Source organism: Thermobia domestica, chromosome 7 (assembly GCF_964235325.1).
Source record: "Thermobia domestica chromosome 7, izTheDome1.hap1.1, whole genome shotgun sequence".
Lineage (NCBI taxonomy): Eukaryota > Metazoa > Arthropoda > Insecta > Zygentoma > Lepismatidae > Thermobia > Thermobia domestica.
In genome coordinates this window covers 76,701,721-76,725,305 of record NC_137460.1, presented here as the reverse complement: position 1 = coordinate 76,725,305, position 23,585 = coordinate 76,701,721, and the positions used below count along the sequence as shown (strand labels likewise).

Sequence of the window (23,585 nt, the reverse complement as noted above, 5' to 3'; positions counted from 1 at the left end):
GGAAGCGTTTAACAATTACGGTAAAAGTGTATATATATCTACTTTGAAAATTTTTGTACTCTCACTGTAACTGGAGTAAATGAAACTACATAAAACAGAGATGTTCATACGCTAATGAACACTAAAAGCAAAGATTACTCCAACGTAACAGTGCCTTCCACTAGCGTCCCAGATTTGTAGAATATGGAAAAGGGAAGAGTTACACCAAACGTTAATGTTTACAGGAAAAAAGATATGGTTATGAAAAGTAGTACAGGTACACAATATTTTTACATTACAAGGAGTTTAATGACCCATAAATGATGTAGCAAATTCGCTAACTTCATCCAAACCACTAATTGAGAACTATTGATATAAAAACTACTTTTGTCGAAGCAGATTTAGTAAAGAACACAGATGAAACTACAATACGTGAACATGGTAATTACCTGATACAATTCCATGAAAATATTAATTACTTACACAGTTTCACCTTGGATGAACAATTCTGGTCTTTCTTTTAATAAGTTATCCTTGATCCAGAAAAGAAGTTTCTTAACTGTCCCTGAAAAAATAAAAATAAAAAAAATACTTGCTATGTGCTTCAATAATAATAAAGATACAATTCACTACAAACTACTAATAAATCGCATCGATTTAAGCGCTTGAGATCAGTTACAGAAAACCTCTTTTCTCTTGACTTTCCATTGACACATAAGCAATATTAGTAAATATATTTCAAAGGTTTAGCTATGATCATCACAGCAAACGCAAAAAAAGTTACAAAAAGAAAGTTACAATAAATTACGGAGTATGATAAAGTCGCATACAAATAAATATTTAAAATTGATGGCTACTGGAATATCGGTAATTGTTAATGTGAACCGGAAATGGAGTTATGTCAACATAGACGGTTTGACAGTGGGTGGATTTAAGGGTGTATTACGAGTAACACACCAAAAGTACGTGCCGTTTTGCCATAGTTCAAAAACTAATACGGCTAGATTAATATAATTGCGCCTTAAATAACCTTGGTCTTTACAGCTTAACTGTGCAAAATTTCAAGCTTTTATGTTCGTTTTTAATATAGCCTATTCACCTGTGAAAGAAGCCTTTCTTTATACCAACCTGAAATGACAGATTTCTCTATAGAGGTGTTTAATAAGTGATTTTATCTACATGTTGTGGAAAAAGTGTCGATATTCATATTCCAGTTGAAGTACGCCTGTTGGGACAGTTCTTGCTAACCATACAATGCAGACGTAGACACGGAAATTTACGGGGAGGGGAGGAGGTCAACTGAAGATCTTCCAAGGTCCAGAAGCTAAATTTTTGCAAAAAAACCTCCTGTAGAGGCCTCTCATGGACAGGTTAGCCACTGAAGATATTTGTAATATTATGGGATTCTCTCATTGCATCACGGAAACAAATTTGACAGATGACCTGAAGTTGATAAGGTCGGTTCACGTTAGGGCCCTCGACAGCTGTATGACGAGAAGATTGTCTCCCGGATACAAACGTCGAAGCAATCTACAATTCATTCTGTTCCCAGTGACTTCTGTTTTTATTTATTTTTTTTTTTTTAACCGAAGGATTCACTGCGAGGCAAAAGTTAAGTCTATAAATGCCCCGGAAGTATTATTTTCCAGTGTCTAAAACATACCCCCGAAAAAGATTTCTCCGATGCTTTAGATAGTAAATACAAAGATTCCAATGGTATGTAGATGTGAAAGAGAGTTGTGTTGAAAAGTGACGACAAGATTTCAGTAAATGACACGTACTTCTGGTTTGCATGCTGTGGGTTAGAAGTATCGCAACTACCGGAATGGTGGAAAGTATGTTTTTTTAGTGACGGGTGTTGGAATGTTAAACTGGTATTGAATGTAGATTTCTGTCTTATCTTTGATGGACACGTGGAGTCTTTCAAGGGACTCGTTCCTTTAATGAGTGCGCGGAAGTTGGAAAACCTTACAAAAATGATGTTGTGGTGGATCTGACTAAGTGATATGTATGGGATAAGCAAGACTCAATAATTTCTGTAGAAAATAGAGATTAGCATGATGTGTAACAGAGTTCAAAGTAGAGGATATTAAGTGACTCTTTTCTTGTTTCTGGTGAAGTTTTCTGCATGAATGAGTTGTTTGCTGGTAAGTCTGAGAGAACCGGTTTGAAGAGGATCTTATAGAGCTAGTTGCAGAGGAATGATGTGGTGCAACAGATACAGATCCCCGAATGGTTTAGGCAAAGATACAGAATGTTTTATGTAGTGAGAGTGGGAGCTCTTGAACTAAAGGTATTGTATACTGTTGGTAGCTTTGATGGATATGTCAGTCTCGAAACGTCCAACCAAGGAATGTGTCTGCATGATTGGAGAAGGACTAGGTGCCTTTGATTGGATAGCTGTTGTTTAGAAACTGTAGAAATAGTTTCAGTACTGATTCGTCTACGAGTCGATGACAGGGGACAGATTGCAGTGATGAATGGGCACTTGTTGCTCCGCGCATTCTATGAATATGTTGCTGTATGATAGAGCAATGGGAGTGCTCTTGATTTCGGTCACACTAAGTAAGCTGGAATTATCTGGGATTTTTTGAATTTCCTTTTTTAAAAGGTTCAGGACGTTTTTAGTAATGTATCTCAAGGGCACTGTGACCGTGGATAAGTGTGATATTGATGTACAATGAAGTTACATTCACAGAGACTAAGAAGGTAAGTTCGATGGAAAGCTAATAATGAATACGTAACGATCTTTTAAAATATGATAAGAAAGCCTGGACGTGTAGTCTCAAGAAAACCAAAGGCATGTGATATGGGAATAGTAATTCTAAAAACATGGAGCTTCCTGGGTTGTCAGGTTTGCAGACTTTAAGAGGAAGAGAAAATTTAGGAGTAGCGTGTGTCTTCGAAGTAGGATGCAAGATGATGGATTGAGACAGGCCCTCGATGAACCATGATTCATTACGTAAAACTGGACTCTAATGAGGAAATCAAAGTTGTCTAGACCAATGGTTCTCAAACTTGTTGTTACCGCGACCCACGCTAAATATTAAAAAGTGTTTTGTGGCCCACCTACTTTTATTCAAATACACATGTCATTCTAAGTAATAGTGGTGTATTTCAAACCAATTAAATTTTGTAAATCGTATTTCTGATTTTTAAATAGAAAGGTAACACTATTCCCAACGCAATGTCCTACCCCGTGACAGATTTTGACTCACCCATTCTCTTTCCACTCTAACCTAGCATCACTACTGACTCTTCACCAGGGCAGGGCTCTGAGTAACCACTTCCTCTTCACTTCATTAACAAACCTTCCAATTTTCATTTCCTGTATGGTACTTACTTAACAACATACGTTTCTGCATCAAAATAAAATTTTCATAATTAAAAGGACAAACTTCTCGCGACCCACGATAAAAAAAAACTATCCACGACCCATACTTTGAGAAACACTGTTCTAGACTGCTGACAGCTATCTGCGAAAATTCGAAGTTCAATATCATTTATTGAATGATGTATAAAAATTTAGAGGAGCAAAAGTGAGTACCTATGATTTATATTCTTCTAAGAGTTTTACAGTACAGTATTTATTTTTATCCTGGTAATACTATCACTTGATCGGCAGTCAAACATGGTGCCCATCTAAACATTTCACCCTTACTTTTGTATTCTTTATTTTTCTCTTCTTTTCTCTCTATTTCTTTCCCTTCATATCTGATGAAACTTTTTAGCGAAAGGAGCTATAGTATACTTTCTAGTATATGTGATTATATTTTCACTCCTTATTTGCCATTCATTTTCTTCTCTTGTTTAGGGATTCCTTTGACCTTCGGAATAGAAATAAATAAATAAATAAGAAAAAATTATTATAGAATAAAATGATAATTCACTAACAAGGGAGGATCATGAAGTGGCTCCGCTGAGATCCGAACGAGACAATTGTATTTGCATTTGAAATATTATAATTAGATGAATTCCAAAGTTATACGTGCCACCGGGCGGAATATCGTGAGTTACAACATATTTTGTAATGTATAAGCTACAAAGCTGACAAAATAGTTTGAACTGGGCAGGCACGTAGCCAAGGGGAGGGTCCGGAATCCCACTTCGAGACCAAAAATGAAAAAATTAAGGAAGGATGAAACAAAATGAAATGAGAAAAAGAAGGATCAGCGTTAAAAGTAAAGTAAGTAGTAAAAAAAAAAAAAAAAAAAAAAAAAACCTACAGGAAGCTTTTGGTTACTCTTTCTTATGAGGAGATTTGTAACACTTGCAATACATGGTGGCGAGGTGAGCGAGATATCCTGGAAAAGTCAGGGAATTTGAAATTTCAAGAAAAGTTACGGAATTCTCAGAATTTCTGCTACTAATCAGGGAGATTTCAAGCTTCCGAAAGCATAGTTCTGTTGTGTAACAGCGTGGACATTTTTTATCATAATTTTTCGTCATCACATCCTTGCTGTATCAAACATGTTATTTCAAAATCAATTTTCTAGTGCTCCTTTACCCTGTCATTAGGAACCGACAGTAGCTGACGGAATAATAAAAGCAAAAATTTATGTGGAAAGAAAGTTGTGTTAGCATTTGGTTCAACAGGGAAAGGAACGCAGATATTGTAAAATATTTTACAAGACATTATTGAGTATGTACTTTTTATAATAGTGAATATGTATTTTTTATAATAGTTGAGGTTATAATGAAAGGAAAATTGTTATATTTGAATAAACAGAGGAAGGGCGTAAATAGTGTAAAATCTTTTGCAATACGTTTTTTTATATTATTTTACTCGAGATTTCTTCATAGTTTGTTATTAAAATACTTACCAACATATCCTCATTTTATTGTCCTAACAAACCAATATACGTCGATAGTAAAGTAGTTTACATCGATAATTTTAAGGTTGCCAACTCTTTCATATATATGCATACTAGCAGCGTTCACCCCGCTTCGCTGCGGTCACCCCGGAACGCAATAAACTTTGTTACTTAGATAATTTTTACTTTTTCGCTTTCAAATTGCAGTAAATGTTAACATTATAGCGCCTGTCATTTATGTTAACCCGCCGAGTGACACGGTCATGCGGGTTGCATATAAATACGTTTATTTTTATACCTATGATGAACTAACAAAGGATTTGTACGTTATGGACACTTGAATGGTCAATTATCTCAAGACACTGGTAATTAAAAATTAAAGTGATATGATAAAAACCATCTAGGGTCCAAATCCTAATAACCCCCCAAAAATGAAAGAAATTGGTTCAGCCGTATTAGCGTGATGAGCTAACAAAGGATTTGTGCGTTCTCTTTTATATAATAGATGGCAGATTTTGTTACGACTTTACGGCTATTATGAATGAATAAAAAATGCTTAGATTTAGAATATTTTATTTTACAAAACATCGACAAAATGATTGTAGAGTACAGAGGGTCTTATTTACAGCTATATTTTTTACACCTTTGGCTGCAGCCTAATAGATATTTTAATGCATATTTTCAAGATGCATAAAAATATTTTGAAATCCCTGCCAGATTAAAGTAACATTTTGGCGCCATTTCTTTTAATTACGCGAGACATAATTCCCGGATTAAATCAAATCAGGAGACGGAATGTATTTTATGAATGTATGTATATTGGGATTCCAAATACTGTTGCCAAGAAAATAATAATATACAAAAATGTAGTTACCTGTGTTCTAAATCGTATTCCTTATTTAAAATATAAACTTACATGGCTCCTTCTCTATCTTCAAGACTACTTCATGTCTTTTAACTTTATCGAAGAGTAATTCCGCACCTCCACTGAAATAAATACAGAAAAATTGATAATAACAATGAAAGAAAGTACTACTTGATTATGTTTAAAGATATTTTTGATACGACTAGTTGAACCCAAGGGTAATATCGACTACCGTCATATATATAACTTCTTATGATCATTATGCATTCCCTTAAAGATGTACGAAGTGTGTAATTTAAAGATTAATTTAAAAGATCAGCAGTTATATTACACCGTTGATATATTTGTGAGAAGTTATTGAATAATATTCCAAATGAAGGCAGTTTAGAATTAATATGGTTCTGATTCAGGCTTACTGGATCAAACTGAGTTTAATGTCCACTACAGCATGGCTATAATTAACTCATTATTTTAACAATAGTTATAATTCTAATCCATTTAATGGAAACAACTGGAGTTGGAAACACGTCAGATGTCTGAGTTGGCAAACATGAGGCGGCAACAACAACACCAGGTAGTTGTTGGTGGTGTGTTAGTGTAAAAATCCGTACTTTGTGAGAAGAAGTAGAACGACAGTGCAATGAACAGAGCAGACGGTAAGAGTGTAAAATGGGCAAGGATGTTATAAAATAGAAGATCTGCCCATACAACAAAATCGTGAAGCCAAACGTCACAGCTTCGCCACACCTACTCTGCCCATTCCGCGCCTCTAAGATCGCAATGATTCGAGCCAACAATCATGGCGGAAGGGAGAGTAGCCAATCAGACGATGTTCGTTTTTTTTTTCTTTCTTTCTTCATTGAGTTCATATGATGAGGATACGTATGGGCAGATCCTCTATTTTATAACATCCTTGAAAATGGGCGACTTTTCTGATTTCCAAAGAATACAAATTGTTGGCGGTCGGTTATGTGATAACAGCGTGATGAAAGTGGCAAGTCTGTTGGGAGAGTCACGAGGAACAGTTTCCAAGGTCGTGGTGCCCTAGAAACCTTACGGCAAAAAGAATAAAGTGGCCAAAAGAAAACACTCAAAGACAGGTCCCGCCAAGCATTAAAGTACATTGTCACTCAGAACTTCGTGCGACAGAGGTGTAAATGATGGAGAAGCTCAAGCAGCATCTCCAGGGTATCTACTGAGTTTCATTTTCAAAATTTCCAGTATATTCAGTATAACTATCAACAAAATTCCAGTACCTAATATAATGATTTTTTTAAAAAAGTTCTTTAGGAATAATAATAGGATGATTTCAAGTTTGTAATTGTTTCACCATTAAAAGAATATTTTATTTTAATAAATTTAGTTAGCTTTGATTTTTTTGAAATACAATGATTTTTTAACATTTTTTAATAGGCCTTCCAACTCCCCTCACAGCCCTCCATTCCATCCATTGCTTTAAATGTCTAATTACAAAATGTATACAACTCTTGGTTTGGAAAAATTACAATTTCAATGGATATAAAATTGTTTCTAAGACTAATAAAACAATTGCAAAAAAGTATTGTTGACAAATTACCAGTTTCATGATTTTTCTAGTATGTGGACCAAAATTCCAGTATTTCCAGTATCAAAATTACATTCCAGTATAATTCAAGAATTTCCAGTATCAGTAAACACCCTGATCTCTCACAGCCTGCGTCGACAATTACAGTCAGTTGCGAATTACATGACATGAACATTTTGTGCCCTGTTGCATGGGCGGAACTGCCGATAAGGAACCATAACGCTTTAGCACGACGCCAATGGTATCGCGAATATACAACATGGACCGCTAGTGACTAGAAACGTATGATATGGTCGGATGAGTCAATGTTCACCTTATTTCAAATCACGGGCGCCCACAGAAGTATATGATCTGCAGTCTCTCTGTCCAAACCGTGAAACATGGTGGTGACTCTGAGATGCTGGGGCCGCAATATCCTGGTTTTGCCTAGGTTCTGCGCTCACGCTTACCGGCTGCATCACTGCTAGTATTTATATCGACATTTTAAGAGAACATATAGATCCTACGGTGTGCAGATGTTTCCAGGCAATAACGTCAATTTCAGGATGATATGCGCCCATTCACACAGGTGGGGGTGTTAGGGCGTAGTTTAAAGAACATTAGAATGAAGTTGAAAACCTTTCCTGGCTCGCCTAATGCTTGGACCTGAACGTAATTGAACACCTGTGGTTCGCTTTGGAGACGAAAATCCGGCGCAATTTGCGTCTCCAACTCTCTTACGGAACTGAATGCGGAATGGTGTAATATTCCACCTGCCATCATTCACGAGCTGTGTGACTTCATTCTACGTCGCATCAGGCCGAAATATGAAAAGATGCTATATTAATTTGGCAAACTGTACTTTCTTTAGGTGTTTTCATTGAATTGATAATTATCTGAATATACATAAATATAAGAATTCTTCTTCTTTTTTCTCTATTAGGACATAAAAAGGCAATTCAGATTATCCAAAAAAAAAGGGGGGGGAATACAGGAATGGGCACAAAAAAGAAATTGTATTTCATTATTTTTATTACTATAGTTATAGAACAGCAGCAAAGCCACACTAAACAACCAAAGTGCTGTATGCCCAAGAATATCCTATTAAACGCCAAACGTTTCAGTTTGCGCAGTTTGCGCGCTACGCCAAACCTAATAATAAAATCACGCTATTAGATGTCACTAATTGAGCTGTCACTTGCCTGTGTAATGAAGTCGTTGAGTAACTGAATAAACACGGTATAGAGTTTGGGGTGAACGGTGAACAAAGGAAGATTATATATATATATATATATATATATATATATATATATATATATATATATATATATATATATATATATATATATATATAAGCTTCTTGAGAAAAAAAAATGTGTTTTTCGGGTTAAATATATATGAAGCGAATTGATTGCATTCGTGCTTTTTAGTGACAACCTAGCAGCACAAATTGGTTTGTATTATTTGGACATTCTTAACTTGTAATGCTGAAGAAAACCTAGTTCGGGTTAACAGAATATATATATATATTTGCACGAACAATCGTTTTCATGGGATATCAGATTGGCAGCATATTATCAACCTGTACATCGTTATTTCCTAATGGACCAAAGAAATAACACTCTAGAATATATTAGGGACTTATTTAAAGCCTGTGAAATAATAATATAATGTTGTCCCCATATTCTCTATCTGCATGTAAGTTTGTCTCCGTATTCATAATCTCTACGAGAATCCGATCACTCAATGAAAAAACCAATTCTATCTGGAAATTTAAAACAAATAATTCCACATAACGTCACGGACGCTCAACGATATCATCGTTAAACTTTGTCCGTGATTGTACTTTTAGTTCAATATTCTTCAAAGGACATTCAACGAACAGCGAAAGGAAATGATGGATATTTCAAAACTAAATTGTGATTAATTAATGAATTCTTTATGTGTAAAACTGCTATGTAATTCCGTCTTTGAAATCGTTGAAAAGCACTGAAGTCAGCTAGCTTTCACAATCAACGTGTAAGATCATGCATTGATAAATATAATGACGTAAGTGGATTTCAGAGGTTCACGTCTTTACATATTTCACCTAGCATCGAAGAAATATCAGGAGGAACACCTTGTTACTAGTGTGTTATATTATTCATCTGGACGACATCAATAAGCAGAAGGTGTGTACCTGTTTCATATTTGTCAAACCCTAGTCATAAGTCAGTGCTTGGGAAGTTTCAAATAGACAATACTGATCAAAATTACACACATTAAAAACATTCCCCACAAATCCTATTCTTTTATTTCAACCGAAAAGATTAATCACGTATATTGGTGTACAAAATTATCGATGTTTAGAGTATTAAGAAAGTTTGGTTATCACTATGACACCTCTTGCATACGTCCCGTTCTATGTAAATCATAGATTACTCATAGCATAACCGCAATAATACCCTTTCCCAAAGCCCCTACATCGGGGACGCGGCAGAAGTCCTAAAAGGCAGAAGTCCTAAACGGCATTAGACTTAAAATGCACAAGTCCTAAAAATTATTTCGATTCACAAGTCCTAAATGGCAGAAGTCCTAAAAGGCAGAAGTCCTAAAAATCATATCGCGGCAGAAGTCCTAAAAATCATACCGAGGCAGAAGTCCTAAAAGGCAGAAGTCCTAAAAATCTCTTGTGGCGCTACCATCGCGTCCGTAAGAAGAATACTGTCAATTTGTTAGTCAAAGTTTTAGATATACTGTTTCATATTACAGAACCTTAGTTCTCACAAGTTATTTGTATAAATACATATTGTATCGTTCTGAAATAATAAATAAATAAATAAATAAATAAATAAATAAATAAATAAATAAATGAAGCCTATTGTCCTTTCTTACTCTTTCCATGATATATTTCTATGTTGACAAAATTTTAACTTTCTACCAAATGTGATTCCCAGATCTTTCATAATGTCTGTTTTTCTCTATTTCCACACCATTGATTTCATATTAGTAACATAATATTGTGTTTTAGTTATGTACGTCATAAATTTTGCTTTCCTTGTGTTGTTTTGAAGTAAATTATTTTTACACATATATTTCTTGTACATAAGTCTTTCTATAGCAAATAATTGTCATACTCGTAATTAACTACTCCTGGGATACGGCTGTTTCGGTGTAGGACGTTTTGGTGGAGGGCGTTTCGGTGTACGGATTGCTCGGTGTAAGGACGTTTAGGTGTGAGGCTGGTTCGGTGTAAAAGTTCTAATGTTTACACCGAAACGTCCACTCTTCAAAATGAAAATTATTCGTTAGGGAGAAATAAATTCACGAAGTAGAATATATAAATTAATAAATAAAATAAAAATCAAATGTTTCTGTAATTGGCAAGGATTGCTTATTTATAGTGAGTCCCCTCGCTTCACTCTATGTCAGAGCTTCTTATATCCTGAAATGTTATAATTATTAATTGATTGGGAAAACGTTTTACGGTAATGATATATAGTAAAAAAGTGTGTGATGCATAAACATTGTGTACGCCACACACACCTTATTACGGCAATAACTGTGCACAAATCGCAAAATGCTGCACAATCTTTGAAAGAAAATTTTCAAACACAGGTGGTTTTTCTTCCAATAACCGCTTTTATATCATGCATACCCAATAAGATTAGCAAATCTAGGAAAAGAAAACTGATTATGAATCAGTGATGAGATCTTAATTATATTATTACGGAGATGTAAATTCATGTTATAGTTGTAGAGAAGGACAGTGTCAGAAAAATGTCTCAAGAAAATTTTTAACGGCCTAAAGAACACAACAAGAGGCTGAATCCTACCAGTTGTTCCTGCAGAAATTGTTTCTATTATGAGTTACTCTTTTGTTCTTAAAATAGGTCAAAGTTGAATTGTGACCACTCCAGGAAACTAATAACAAAATGGACTTTGCATTAGACGCTTGAAGAAAAATCTCTTGGAACCATGATCTCACAAGACTTGATGTTAATTTTTCCGGATTTGATGCTTTTACAAGGATATCTTCAAATTTAAAGAGGTTGTGTTGGACTATAAGACCAAATGTTCCATTGTTTTCCTACAAAACAATTAAAAATGGTGATAACAAAACACTATTTGCAGAAATTAAAGGCTGTATGATGTAGCTACGAGTCATAGAATTTACTGACTGTACCACCCTTTCTACTGTTTGTGTCCCTGTAAACACTAGAGTACGTCCCGTCTGCATTTAAAAATTAAACCTATTGATCAGAGTTATAAATATTTTATATTCCAATATGTGTTGCCTCACATTCGCGACAAATGCATTCGCATTGGCTTCTAACTTTTTGGCTATAGATTTAATCAAACGTCCTGTTAAAATAAGTACAAAAAGGGGTTTCAAATCAGTCTGCACCTTCTCTCAGTAGCCCCTGCCAATTATAATTGTTCTTGGCTAACTGCAGAACATTTCAAACCAGAAGACTATTTGTAATTGTAATCATCATATTGGATCCGCCAATTTGAATTTTGTAATTTCAACGTCAGGTTCTGAATCACCTGTCCTAAAACCTCCTTGACAGTAAGCTGGTCGTATCATTTAATCTTCTATTTTAATGATTGCTTTCTGTTTATGCTTGGAGGCCACCTCTAACGTTCAAAGAGTGGTTTCTACCCTTAAACCCGCACCATTGCCAAAAATAAAATTTAAAAAAAGTGACGATTATTTTTTGATATTCTACAAGTATGCAAAGTTTCATTCAAATCAGTAAATTACACTTCCGTAAGTCTCCTTGTTAGTGCTGTTCAAATGGAAAAAATGAAATGAAATTTTGAGTTTTACGTCCCACGGTTATGCCGGTTAGGCTAAAGGAGACGGTGATAATGAGTAATGAATGAAATGGTGGAATGAAGAAAGTGGGAGGAAACGGGAGAACCCCGAGAAAACCCACGCACGCGGTGTTTGTCTGTTCAAATGGAAAAAATAAGTTAATTGGCGGATATGAAGTCAGAACAAAGAAAAAATACGCCGATGTTACGAAGAGACTGAACAACGTTTGTGAAAATTACAAATCTGACGATGTGATTACAGTCTTAAAAGGAATTGTGTACAATTTTATATTCTTAGTTGAGTGATTCTATGTAATTATAATTTTTTCAACAAAATTCCTTTGAGTTGAGATGAGTTGATTCTGAGTTTAACGTCTCGTTCAGCAGTGAGGCTATATGAGACGTCCACATACTGATTAACGTGGAATCCGAACCACATGAGCTCTCACCGGAAATCGAACCCGGGTCTCCCACGCCAAAAATTCCTTTGAGGAATTATTCAGTTTGTATATATTATTACTGTGTCTCAGGAACTTTGTACAATATATTTATTTCAATTTAGAAATAATGCTGAATATTTTGCAGTAAATTTGATTATTATTCTATAAAACTCGCCTATGGGCATCTCTGAATAGAAATTATTGTTGCGAATGGATTGGTGTTGTATTATCATCCTGTCTCAATAACAATGAGACTCAATAACAATGTTAATCAGTTTACACTATTCCAGAGTGGCTACACTATGACACTTCATGCCTGTTCATTACAAGCATATGATTAATGCAATCAAATATTAGGCTATACACCGAAACGTCCTTTACAGCAAGTGTCCTTACACCGAACCGTCCTTACACCGTAGCGTCCGTACACCAAAACATCCGTACACCGAAACGTCCTACACCGAAACATCCTACAGCGAAACATCCTACACTGAAACGTCCTACACCGAAACATCCTAAACCCTTACTCGTTATCATTATTAATAATAATTTTAGTGTTACTAACATAGTTGTTACCGTTGGAATTTAATACGTTCATATTGGTATTGTGGCAACTACTTAGTACTGAAATGCTTTATCGAATATTTAAGTCTGTAGTTTGTAGCAGGGTGGCCATAGAAGTTAATGGTTTATAGCCCATAGTGCGTCACTGAAATTTTAGAGGATCTTTGAAAAGCAACTTAATTGAAATTAATGAGAAATATATATTTAAAATACATTTATTTAATACAAGAACATTACGTTTAATCAATTCCGCAACCATGGTTGAGGAAGGGATGTATTAAAGTACGAACCATTGAAATAGTGCAGAAGCAATAGCTCAGTTTTTTAGAAATATATATATAAATGAAAGTATATTAGAATGTAACTAACTAGACTAGAAATGAAAGAATCTAACTATATATATATAAATGGAAGTAACTATATTTGTAACTTAACAACACTTGAACCACCAGACTGATCTCGACAAAAACTTTCAACATAGATGAGGTTCGGGCCTGAGATGGTTTTATCATTTCACTTTGAAGGTGCAACTTGGAGGAAGGAAGTGCGGATATATATTAAAAATTATCGATCTTAGTGTCGAACCCATAGTTTTCGGGGTTGCTGAGATAAACACTGGCATCTCCGATGAAGCTTAAATTCTAATTCAGCACTGCAACTTGGGGGAAGGAGAGGAAGACAGGGTTTGAAAAAACCCGGGTTTTTCTGAAAAAGCCCAACCCACCTGGGCCCATATGGGTTTTTTCGGGTATTTTCGGGTTTTATTGGGTTTTTTCGGGTTTAATTGGGTTTTATCAAAATATTTCAATGTCTTTGGGATAAAAGTGTTAAAATGTGATGTATATTTCACGATTATCATTGTCACAACTTGCGACAATTTTCTATTCACTGCTGTTTTGAAAAAATGGCCGCCATTTTGAAATTTTACGTTGGATCATCGCCAAAATATATACAGCTAATTTAGAGTATCTCGTGCTTTTACTCTAAAAATTTCGACTTAAAAGACCGAAAATTGCGTTTTGTAGCGTGCATATCCGCTATTTTCAAAAAAATAAGTCACTATTTTGAAATTTTACGTTGGTATGCCGCCAAAATCTATACAGGAAATTTAGTTTGTCTCGTGCTTCTACTCTGAAAATTTACACTTAAAAAACTGGAAGTGATTCCCTGCAGTAAGTGTGGTACAAGCAGACGAACGAACAAATACAGATTGAATCATCCCAGAAGCCTCAGTGACGTTTGCCAAATATGAACACCAAATAATTTAACAGCGTAAAATAAATTGCTTTTATTGTTGAAGTTCACTTTCGATACCTTGTGCGATCAATTACGGGAATTTCCCGAGCACTTGTTGCAAGAGGGATCTTCCCAGAAAATTAATTTAAGACCATTAAGAAAGATATAATTCATATTTTATAAAATAAACTACTTTTGGCTTGCTGGGGGCTCTGCCCCCAGGCCCCCGACTTTGCCCGGCCTACAGCCTTGCATTTCTTATCTATCGCCCTTTGCATCAACAGTGAATTTCGTGAACTTGCTCTTCATATTTCCTGAATCTGCCTATCTGGGGGCATCGTTCCCCACACACTGTCTTTGCTCGGCCTACGGCCTCGCATCTCTTGAACCCACAATTCTATCATTTCTTTTTTTATTTCAACTATTTAAAAGATAAGATTTCGTATCCCAAGAAAACGCCCATTTAAATAACAAGGGAATTTCTTCACCCTTTAGACCCCTAAAAATATTTAAAATATTCACTTTTGGCTATTTTCCGTCGGTTAGTCCTGGAATGCTATAATCATGCGAAATTTCATAATTCTAATCATGCCGGAAGGGCCTAAACATTTTGGGGTGTAGAAGACGTCCCATACAAATAACATGGGGAAGATTTTTCAATTCCCCATAAAACCACTCTATGGTTGGACATTTTTATTTCTGATGTTTCACTTAGGTAACGCTTACGAAAACGTACAAGCATACCGAATTTCAAGACTTTATTCCAATTCTAAGTACCTAAAAGATAAGGTTATAAGTTTTTTTTAAAAAAAAAGCCCATTTAAATAACATGGGGAAATTCTTCATCCAATCTTTAGACCCCCTCAAAATTAAAAATATTCACTTTTGTCAATTTTCCTCTGGGTTTGTCCCGAAAAGCTACAATGTCAAATTTAACCATTGTAGCCCTACAGGAAGTACTCAATAATTTGGGGGGTGTAAAAGGTGTTCCATATAAATAACATGGGAAAGATTTTTCAGTTCTCTATAAAACCACTCTAAAGTTGGATTTTTAAATTTCTACTGATTTACTTAGGTACTGCTAAGAAAACGTACAAGGATACCGAATTTGAAGTTTTTATTCCAATCCTAAGTACCTAAAACACGAGATTATAGACCCAAAAAAAGGCCCATTTAAATACCATGGGGAAATTTTTCATCCCCTTTTTACACCCCCTAAAAATTAAAAATATTAACTTTTGGCAATTTTTCTGTCGGTTAGTCCCGGAAAGCTACCATCATGCCAAATTTAATCATTGTAGCCCTACAGGAAGTGCTCAATAATTTGTCAGCTCATGTAGTTTTATATATAGTTAGGGTGTTTCAGAATGTCTTAAATGAAATTAAATATCTTCCAGCATAAAATACATAGTTTTATTGTTGAAGTATTCAGTTCCGATGCTTTGTGCGTTCAATTGGGGGAATTTCCCGAGAACTTCTTTCGGGACGTTTTTTTTTTTTTTCCTCCTCCCTCGAAAATGCAGCTCCCTTTACTGTACATCAAAACTTCCACTAGTACGAAAGTTCGAATTCAACACTTGAAATACCTAGTAAGCGGTACGTAGTTTGGAGAAGTTTTACGCTTTTGTTGGTGTTGGTTCTACAGAATTCTTATTTGAAGAGTACCTACAAATAACTGCACTGAACTGTTGTTGTTGGAAAACTAAACTTTACTGAAGAATACTTGTGTTACCATCAAAGGTAAGAAATAATACTAATAGTTTTACTAATGCACTACATGTTTACTGGTAGTACCGGCATCTATGGCTTTAAACGCGTCAAACGTATGAGGGACAACGTCCCTCGGCGTCGCCGAGTTGGCGAGCACACTATTCACGGAAAGTATTTTCTAAAATATAAAATTGCATTTTTTTTCTTTCAAATAGGCTACAAGCATAATCCATACATTAATTTGTTACTTAATTATCTCAGTCTAAGGTAAGGTTTTTTTTATTCATTCAGTGCATTCAGAACTTTATAAAGGTCTTATAAAGGGTTGAATGTTGTGCACCTTAACGGGAAAGCATTCAATTCGCCCATGGAAAGTCCAAAATCTGATAAAAATCACTTTCAATGTGATCACCTTGGTTGTATCAATAATATATTAACAAAAAGCTCAAAAACCCAGATGGGTTTTAAGGTGGGTTTTTTCAGGTGGGTCCAACCCGAAAAAACCCGGTGGGTTTTTTCGGGCTGGGCCCGCTTGGGCAAACCCTGGAGGAAGATGTATAAAATGATCGAAAATGACCGATATTAGTGTCGAATCCCTAGTTTTTAGAGTCGGTGAAATGACCAGTAACATTTCCGATGCACTTTAAATCCAAATGCATCCCTGCAACTTGGAGGCGGATATATATATATGATCCAAAATGATCGATACTAGTGTTGAATTCATGGTTTTTGGGGTCATGAGATGAACAGTGACACTTCCGATGACATTTAAATCCAAATTCAGCACCGCAACTTGTGGTGGGAGAAGATGTGGGTATATAAAAATGGGCGAAAATTGTCGATATCAGTGTCGAATCCATACTTTTCTGGGTGGCTGAGATGAACAGTGACACTTCCGATGCCGTTTAAATACAAATTCAGCCCCCATTATTACTCCTAAAAGGAGAGGATGACATGTAATAGTAAGTGAAAATGACTGATACTAGTGTCAAACTCATAGTTTTGGGGTCCCTAAGTTCACTGGTGACAGTTTTGATGCTCCTTATACAGAAATGAAACTATTCTCCCCGTGTGAAGAACGGGTATTCTGCTAGTCTTTAAGAATAACGAACGGAAGTTTCACATGTTAAATTCTTTAATATATTTGTCGCTGCTCAAATTTACGCACTTATACGGTGTATGTGTGTATATGTAAAGAAAATCCTTTCTCTTTTTGAGTTCTTCGAAAAGTATACAAATAATAAAGAGGTATTTTTTATCAGAAAACTAAAAAGTAAAATTAAAAGATGTTGCTTTTTTGCTTTTAATATATAAAAATCATGCTCCCCTAGAAAAATATGCAGGCTACACCCCTAAATGACTATGTAGTAATTTCTGCAAAAATGGCACAGGGCCTAAAATTTAGGTCTAGTGCCTATATTTTTAGGACTTGTGCCGTTTAAGACTTATGAATGTCACCCACTGTATTGCATAATAAATGTTCTTTGCTCAATTTTAAATTTACTGCGTTCTTTATGTATACAGTTGGTATTTAATGTTCACTCGTGAAATGTCTAGTGAGCTTTTGTCCTAATTAAGTAAACTTCGATGGATTTTTATCCTACTCTTAATAAAATACGCTCCGCACAGTATATATTGCAATTCTGAATGTTTGCTTGGTTTCAGAAGTCTGGTAAAATATGCTTTTTAAACATTTTTTATTATTTATTTATGTTTGTTTTAGGAATTTGTCTTGGGATTCTCCTCCATTCGAAAGAAACAAATTTCTTAACTAACTATGTAATTAATTTTTAGAATGAAATAGGTTGTATTATGTAATTCGTGTATAAGTGCAGAACAGATAGTGATAATAATAATCTTAGTAGTACAAATATAGCTGTTACTGTTGGAATTAGATACGTTCGTAACATTATTGCCAACTAGTTGCTGCATCGTCCCAATTTCGTGTGGTGGTGGCGAATTTCAGAACTAAAGCAAGTGAACGAAAAACGCACAAGTCCTAAATGGCAGAAGTCCTAAAAGGCAGAAGTCCTAAAAATCATATCGCGGCAGAAGTCCTAAACGGCAGAAGTCCTAAAAATCATACCGAGGCAGAAGTCCTAAAGTGCAAAGTCCTAAAGTGCAGAAGTCCTAAAATTTAGGTCTAGTGCCCATATTTTTAGGACTTCTGCACTTTAGGACTTCTGGATGTCACCCCCTACATCTTTATTACAGTACACTTGTACGATAACGGTTCTTATAAATACAAGGAAGATTCACTGATATAAATTCTAAACATTAGTTCTTCGCCACATACATACCTATTGCTACATAAACGATAGCAATATTAGGGCAGGTTAACTTAGAGTACGCTACATTTTGCAAAATTTACAGGTACTCTGCGGCACTTAATTTAGGTATGTTCTAACGGAGTAATATTTCTGTACAGTATACAAGAACTATATTTTATTTTATGAGTGTAGCGTTACAAGTGTGAAATCATCGTAAGTTATATAGGAACTCGGATTACAAAAAAAAAAAAAAAAAAAAAACTTTTAAATGCAACATACAAGCACTAACATGCCCTACTCTACAATCCTTAACGATAAAGCTGTCCGACAGGAAGAAAAGTTGTTTTCATTACTCTCCCTTAAGCAAATGTCCATGGGGTATCACACACCTACACCGTACTGACGCATTCCCGCGCGCACGTTACAGCTTCGCCCTGCCCTGACTCTGTTCGATAGCATTCGTGTTTTCTAGTAGCCACCTACCATCTTTTTCTTACATTTTACTTTTTATGGCACATGTCCGGAAGACGCATTTATATGCAAATCGTGAAAGAATTCTAATTTTTAACAAATATTTCTAGTGGTTCTCTTTAATTTTATCTATGCTAAGATGGATTATAATTGTTTAACGATTCTTTCAAGTAGTGTACTTAACTTGCACGAATACAATATAATAATAAATAATATAATTAAAGCTTTACATTTATAAAATAAGATCACCTGAATTCCAAAACTAATTTCAACACTTCATCGTCCGCGGCCATACTTCTTCTTTTTCTATGTCGTCACAGTCTGTGGCCCACAGAATATAATGTTTTTAATTTCTATCATTATTGTGATTTATGCAAGTAGAACGAATGATCATAAATTAAATTTGCATTTCTCACTATGACGGTACGGAGTATTATTTTACATTTGAAAAAAGAAGGAAATTTCGTGGTTAAAAGCATAATTCAAAACCCATTATGGCGGTTAAAAAGGTTAAGCATATTGGTCAATGTTTTATTGGTTATGGAATCACAAATTTAATCAAAAAACATGAGCGTCTGTGATTTATTCTGTGCTTAGCTTCAATGCAAGCTTTGTAATTCGTGTGTAGTTCATACACATTGGAAGATTTTTATTTCAGTTGCTGCTTGAAAATGTCGAATTTGCAGTCTACGTTAGATTTAAGGGTTAGGAAGTTACTCAAGAAGAAAAAAGGTACGTAAAAAGTTGTTTTCAGAATATTCCAAAGTACATATCGGGCACGTAAATTTACTTTTTTGGGAAATAATCTGTGCTTATGTTAGGTGAATTAAGCTATGTAGTAATTGAGAAAAAGTGTGTAATTAAAAATAAGCATCTGGTCAACTCAGATATACATGGCATCAGGTAAAGGTGAACTGTTTCATGCTAAAGAAGCATTCAAGAATATTATGAAGAACCTTAGTGATGATGTGTCAGAGGAATTCCTGCTTTGGATTGAAGAAAAGTGGTTGGATTCAAGCAAGTTAGATCGTATTTTTAAAGGGGATTCTCTGCTCTGTGAAATTGCTGAAAAACTCAGGGAACAGTTACCGTTCGAGGCAGTATTACCTTCTGAAAACATTGTACCACCATCTGTAGGAGAGAATGCGGATTGTGCTACGGAGCATACAGTTCACGTTGATGCCTTCTTGTATGATGATGATATGGTCGACGAGCTTTGTGAGCAAGGCAGATTATCAAGAAATGTGTGTAACAATTGTGGTTCTACAAACACCAAACCCATAACATATATTTCGCATTCAGCATCGAAAGTAAGATTACGGTACATATTTAAGGCTCTTCTCCCTCCTCTTGAGGGCCAAATTATAGTTGACGTTGGATCTCGGTTAGGTGCTGTGTTATATGGAGCATATGTTTACAGCAAGGCCACGAAAATAATTGGTATTGAAATGAATAGTGATTTCTGTAATTTACAGAGACGTATTATAATGAATTACAACTTCCAAGACAGGATTCAAGTGATTGAAAGTAATGTTTTGAATTGCAAAGAGATTGTTAGTACTGGTGACGTAATTGTGTTGAATAATTCATTTGAATTTTTCCTACCCACTGAACAACAGGTTGAGATATGGGAATTCCTGAAACAACATGTTAAACACGGAGCATTCCTTGTAACAGTGCCGTCTTTGTTAAGTGTTGTTCAAAGTCTGAAACTGAGCGTGAACTTATCTGAGTGGGTTGAAGAAGTGCCCTTGTACAATACTCATGCACTAGGTATTTCAGACTGGCAGACGGAAATGGATGAAGTAAAGTTGTATCGAGTGTTATAATTTCGAAAATATGAAATTCCTGAAATAAATAACATAAATTTGTATCAGGTTCGAACATCCACTTGTTTGTTTCATATTGTAATTTCCAAATTTCCTTTTTTTTTATTTTATTTTATTTTATTTTATTTTTTTTTTTCATATTTAACGTAACACGTTTGAGGCATATGACAAATTTATAAAGTTTACATTAACATATGAGATTGATGTTCTGGTACAAAAAGTAGCATTGCCGTGCTATGTTTACAGTGCGAAAAACACACATCAACCCTTGTTAACTGGTCAGTCTGGCCAATGTTTAGTTGGTGGGGCTTCTGATTTGTTTGAATCGAAAAAATGTTACAATTTCGCTGATTTCTGTTAATATAAGTTTAAATATTTTCTATTAAGGTATTTATTCCGAAGTTAAACGGCCGCCTAGTTTTTGGCTAAAAGCGTAATATTTGGTTTCTTTCTGTACCGAAGTTTAATATTTAATTCACACAGTATTGCCGAACGAGCGTCAGCGGGTGAAGGCGGGTTGGAGCCCCGCAGGGCACGTTGTTTTCTGTCTTTATTACAGCTAAGTGATAAGGGAGATCTGTGTTTTAGAACCTTGCCACCATGCTGGGTATGTTACTTATCATTACATTGAACATTGTAACTTTCTCGCGTTTCTTTACAGTTATTTGCTTACCACATTTTGTACGATTTATTTTTAGATTTATTAAGCCATGACTTTTACTTATTTGGTCTAGGAATTAATTCGTGCGGTTGGTACGCACACATTGAAGCTGTAGTACAAACACAAAATACATAAATACCTTAAGAAAAATATTGTCCATCGCTAGCCACCACTTTCGCCCATCTGTCAGGCAATGTACGGATTCCATGGCGAAAGAAGTCCTCATCCTTGGAAGCGATCCAGTCAGAGACCCATGTTTCGATATCTTCTGAAGAAGTAAACCGCTGTCCAATCAAATCGTTGTTCATGCAATCGAACAAGTAGTAGACCGAAGGAGCAACGTCTGGTGAATACGGCGGGTGGGGTAAAACTTCCCATCCGACATTTTCTAAATAGGTTTTGACCGGTTTTGCGACATGTGGGCGAGCGTTATCATGTTGAATAATAAGTTTATCATGTCTGTTCTCCCATTCTGGTCGTGTTCTGGCCAGAGCTTGCTTCAAACGCATTAATTGTCGTCGATAACGTTCTCCATTCATAGTTTCACCCGGTTGCAGCAGCTCATAGTACACCACATCTTTCATATCCCACCATATGCACAGCATAACCTTTGCACAGTGAATATCTCGTTTTGGTTGTGATGGACCTGGTTCACCTGGTTTCACCCAGGCCTTTTTTCGTTTAGGGTTCTCGTAATGGATCCACTTCTCATCACCCGTAATAATTCGATGCAGAAACCCCTTTCTGCTCTGTCGTTGAAGCAGCAATTCGCAAATGGTTTTTCGTCTTTCAACGTCTCTGTCTTTCAATTCATGTGGAACCCAATGTGACATCTTTTGAATCATTCCCTTGGCTTTCAAGCGTTTGGAGACTGTTGTTTGATCAACGCCTAATGCTGCTGCAAGTTGTTCCTGCGTTTGACACGAATCCTGCTAGAGCAATGCTGTCAATTCTTCGTCTTGAAATTTTTTTGGCTGTCCAGCTCGCTCTTGATCTGCCAAGCCGAAATCACCACTTCTAAACCGTGCAAACCACTTCTGACACGTTCGCTCAGCTAGAGCAAGGTCACCATACACTTCCACCAAAATACGATGACTTTCAGTCGCACTTTTCTGCATGTTAAAGTAATGCAGCAGGACACCCCGCAAAAACACTTTATCAGGCACAAATTGCGCCATGTTCACTTAACTACAAACTGGTGTTGTTGACGCTTTAATCCACTGCCCTATACTACGAACGATACGCGATGACAGGGGTTTGCAACACATGTGTGGATACACGGAACTGTGGGACGCTCCGTTCGTTGCGCCATCTCTTGTCCACCCGCACGAATTAATTCCTAGACCAAATACTTTTAATAGATTTTCCTGATTATCTTACTGTTTCACAAACTGCCATAATGTTACCTCATTTCCAGGGTTGTGTGTCTGTATACCTGCAGTCATGTTTACAAAACAAATGCTCATTACATTCTCACAATCCTACCATTTAATCTTGCTCCAAGTAGTTCTCTCCGCTTGCCAAATAGTTCCATGTTTAGAAGTGCTTATATAAGAAAATAGACACAATTTTCGCACACCTTATACATTATCAAGCACAGCAACAAGCAAATTATTAATTCTTGCCGGTCAATTTTTAAAATTTTGCTAGAAATGCACGACGAACTTTGGAACTTAACCCTCAATTAACATTTGTCTTCATCTATACATTTGCCTGGCTTCATCTTAAACCAAAGTCTTTGCATCTTGTGAGCGTCATGTCAGATTGAAACTGGAGGGCTAGAGTGAGGTGCATCCATAGATTGGCGCATTGGCGACGATGGGTACACTTAAAAAAATTTCTATGTTTCATATTTTTAAGTATGATTGCGGTTCGTTCTCGTAATTGAAAGTAGTGTCATTTTCGTGTATGCCCAAGAATACCTATACCTGATTCTAATGTAAACTTCACTCTAATAGATTTATTAAAATTGTTGTAGTGTACTTTCTATCACACAAAGATCTAAAACAGGGCGTAGAAATTCCAGTTGTCATTGGCGACCAAACTCTCTGATCTGACTATTGGACTGGACCTGAATTGTGATTCCCTGATCCAAAAAGTGCAGAACAGCGGTACGAAAGTTTATTCGTATTACTTTCGAATTACATCTATAATTCTTGAAATCGTAGCATAGTACTATTACCGATACGTGAACAATTTTTGTTCCTGTTGTCGTCAGAGTAAGAGGAATGGTACGGAGAGTAGTTTTGGTCTTCGAGAAGAAATCGAAGCAGACATTCGTAAATGAAGATGAGATTTCGATGACACTTGTAATTTGAGACGGTATCGAGACATGGATTCAATATATTTTATTCTCTTTTCAATCATTTAAGTTACTCACAAAGCATATTGACAACGTATATC

General features: G+C 35.7%; 3 protein-coding genes across 5 annotated transcripts in view; 2 read left to right on the top strand and 1 right to left on the bottom strand.

Annotated features, from left to right (window-relative positions):
- Urm1 (Ubiquitin-related modifier 1) overlaps positions 1-19,093 on the bottom strand; it is a 37,533-nt gene extending 18,440 nt beyond the window's left edge. Inside the window, exons 1-3 of one of the 2 annotated variants that reach the window (XM_081764881.1) lie at positions 18,942-19,093; positions 5,710-5,780; positions 463-544 (exon numbers count right to left, since the gene is read on the bottom strand). In XM_081764881.1, coding sequence (XP_081621007.1) covers positions 463-544; positions 5,710-5,780; positions 18,942-18,985 — 197 coding nt within the window. In that variant the 5' untranslated portion in view covers positions 18,986-19,093. The remainder of the gene's footprint in view (positions 1-462; positions 545-5,709; positions 5,781-18,941) is intronic. The other variant, XM_081764880.1, reaches the window with a different exon arrangement.
- Positions 19,061-23,585, top strand: part of LOC145690208 (uncharacterized) — a 44,135-nt gene continuing 39,610 nt past the window's right edge. Inside the window, exon 1 of one of the 2 annotated variants that reach the window (XM_081764879.1) lies at positions 19,061-19,424. The gene's annotated coding sequence lies outside the window, so the exon portion shown is untranslated. The remainder of the gene's footprint in view (positions 19,425-23,585) is intronic. The other variant, XM_081764878.1, reaches the window with a different exon arrangement.
- Positions 19,586-20,521, top strand: LOC145689223 (uncharacterized). The gene has a single exon (XM_081763361.1). The coding sequence runs from the start codon at positions 19,586-19,588 to the stop codon at positions 20,519-20,521; it is 936 nt and encodes a 311-aa protein (XP_081619487.1).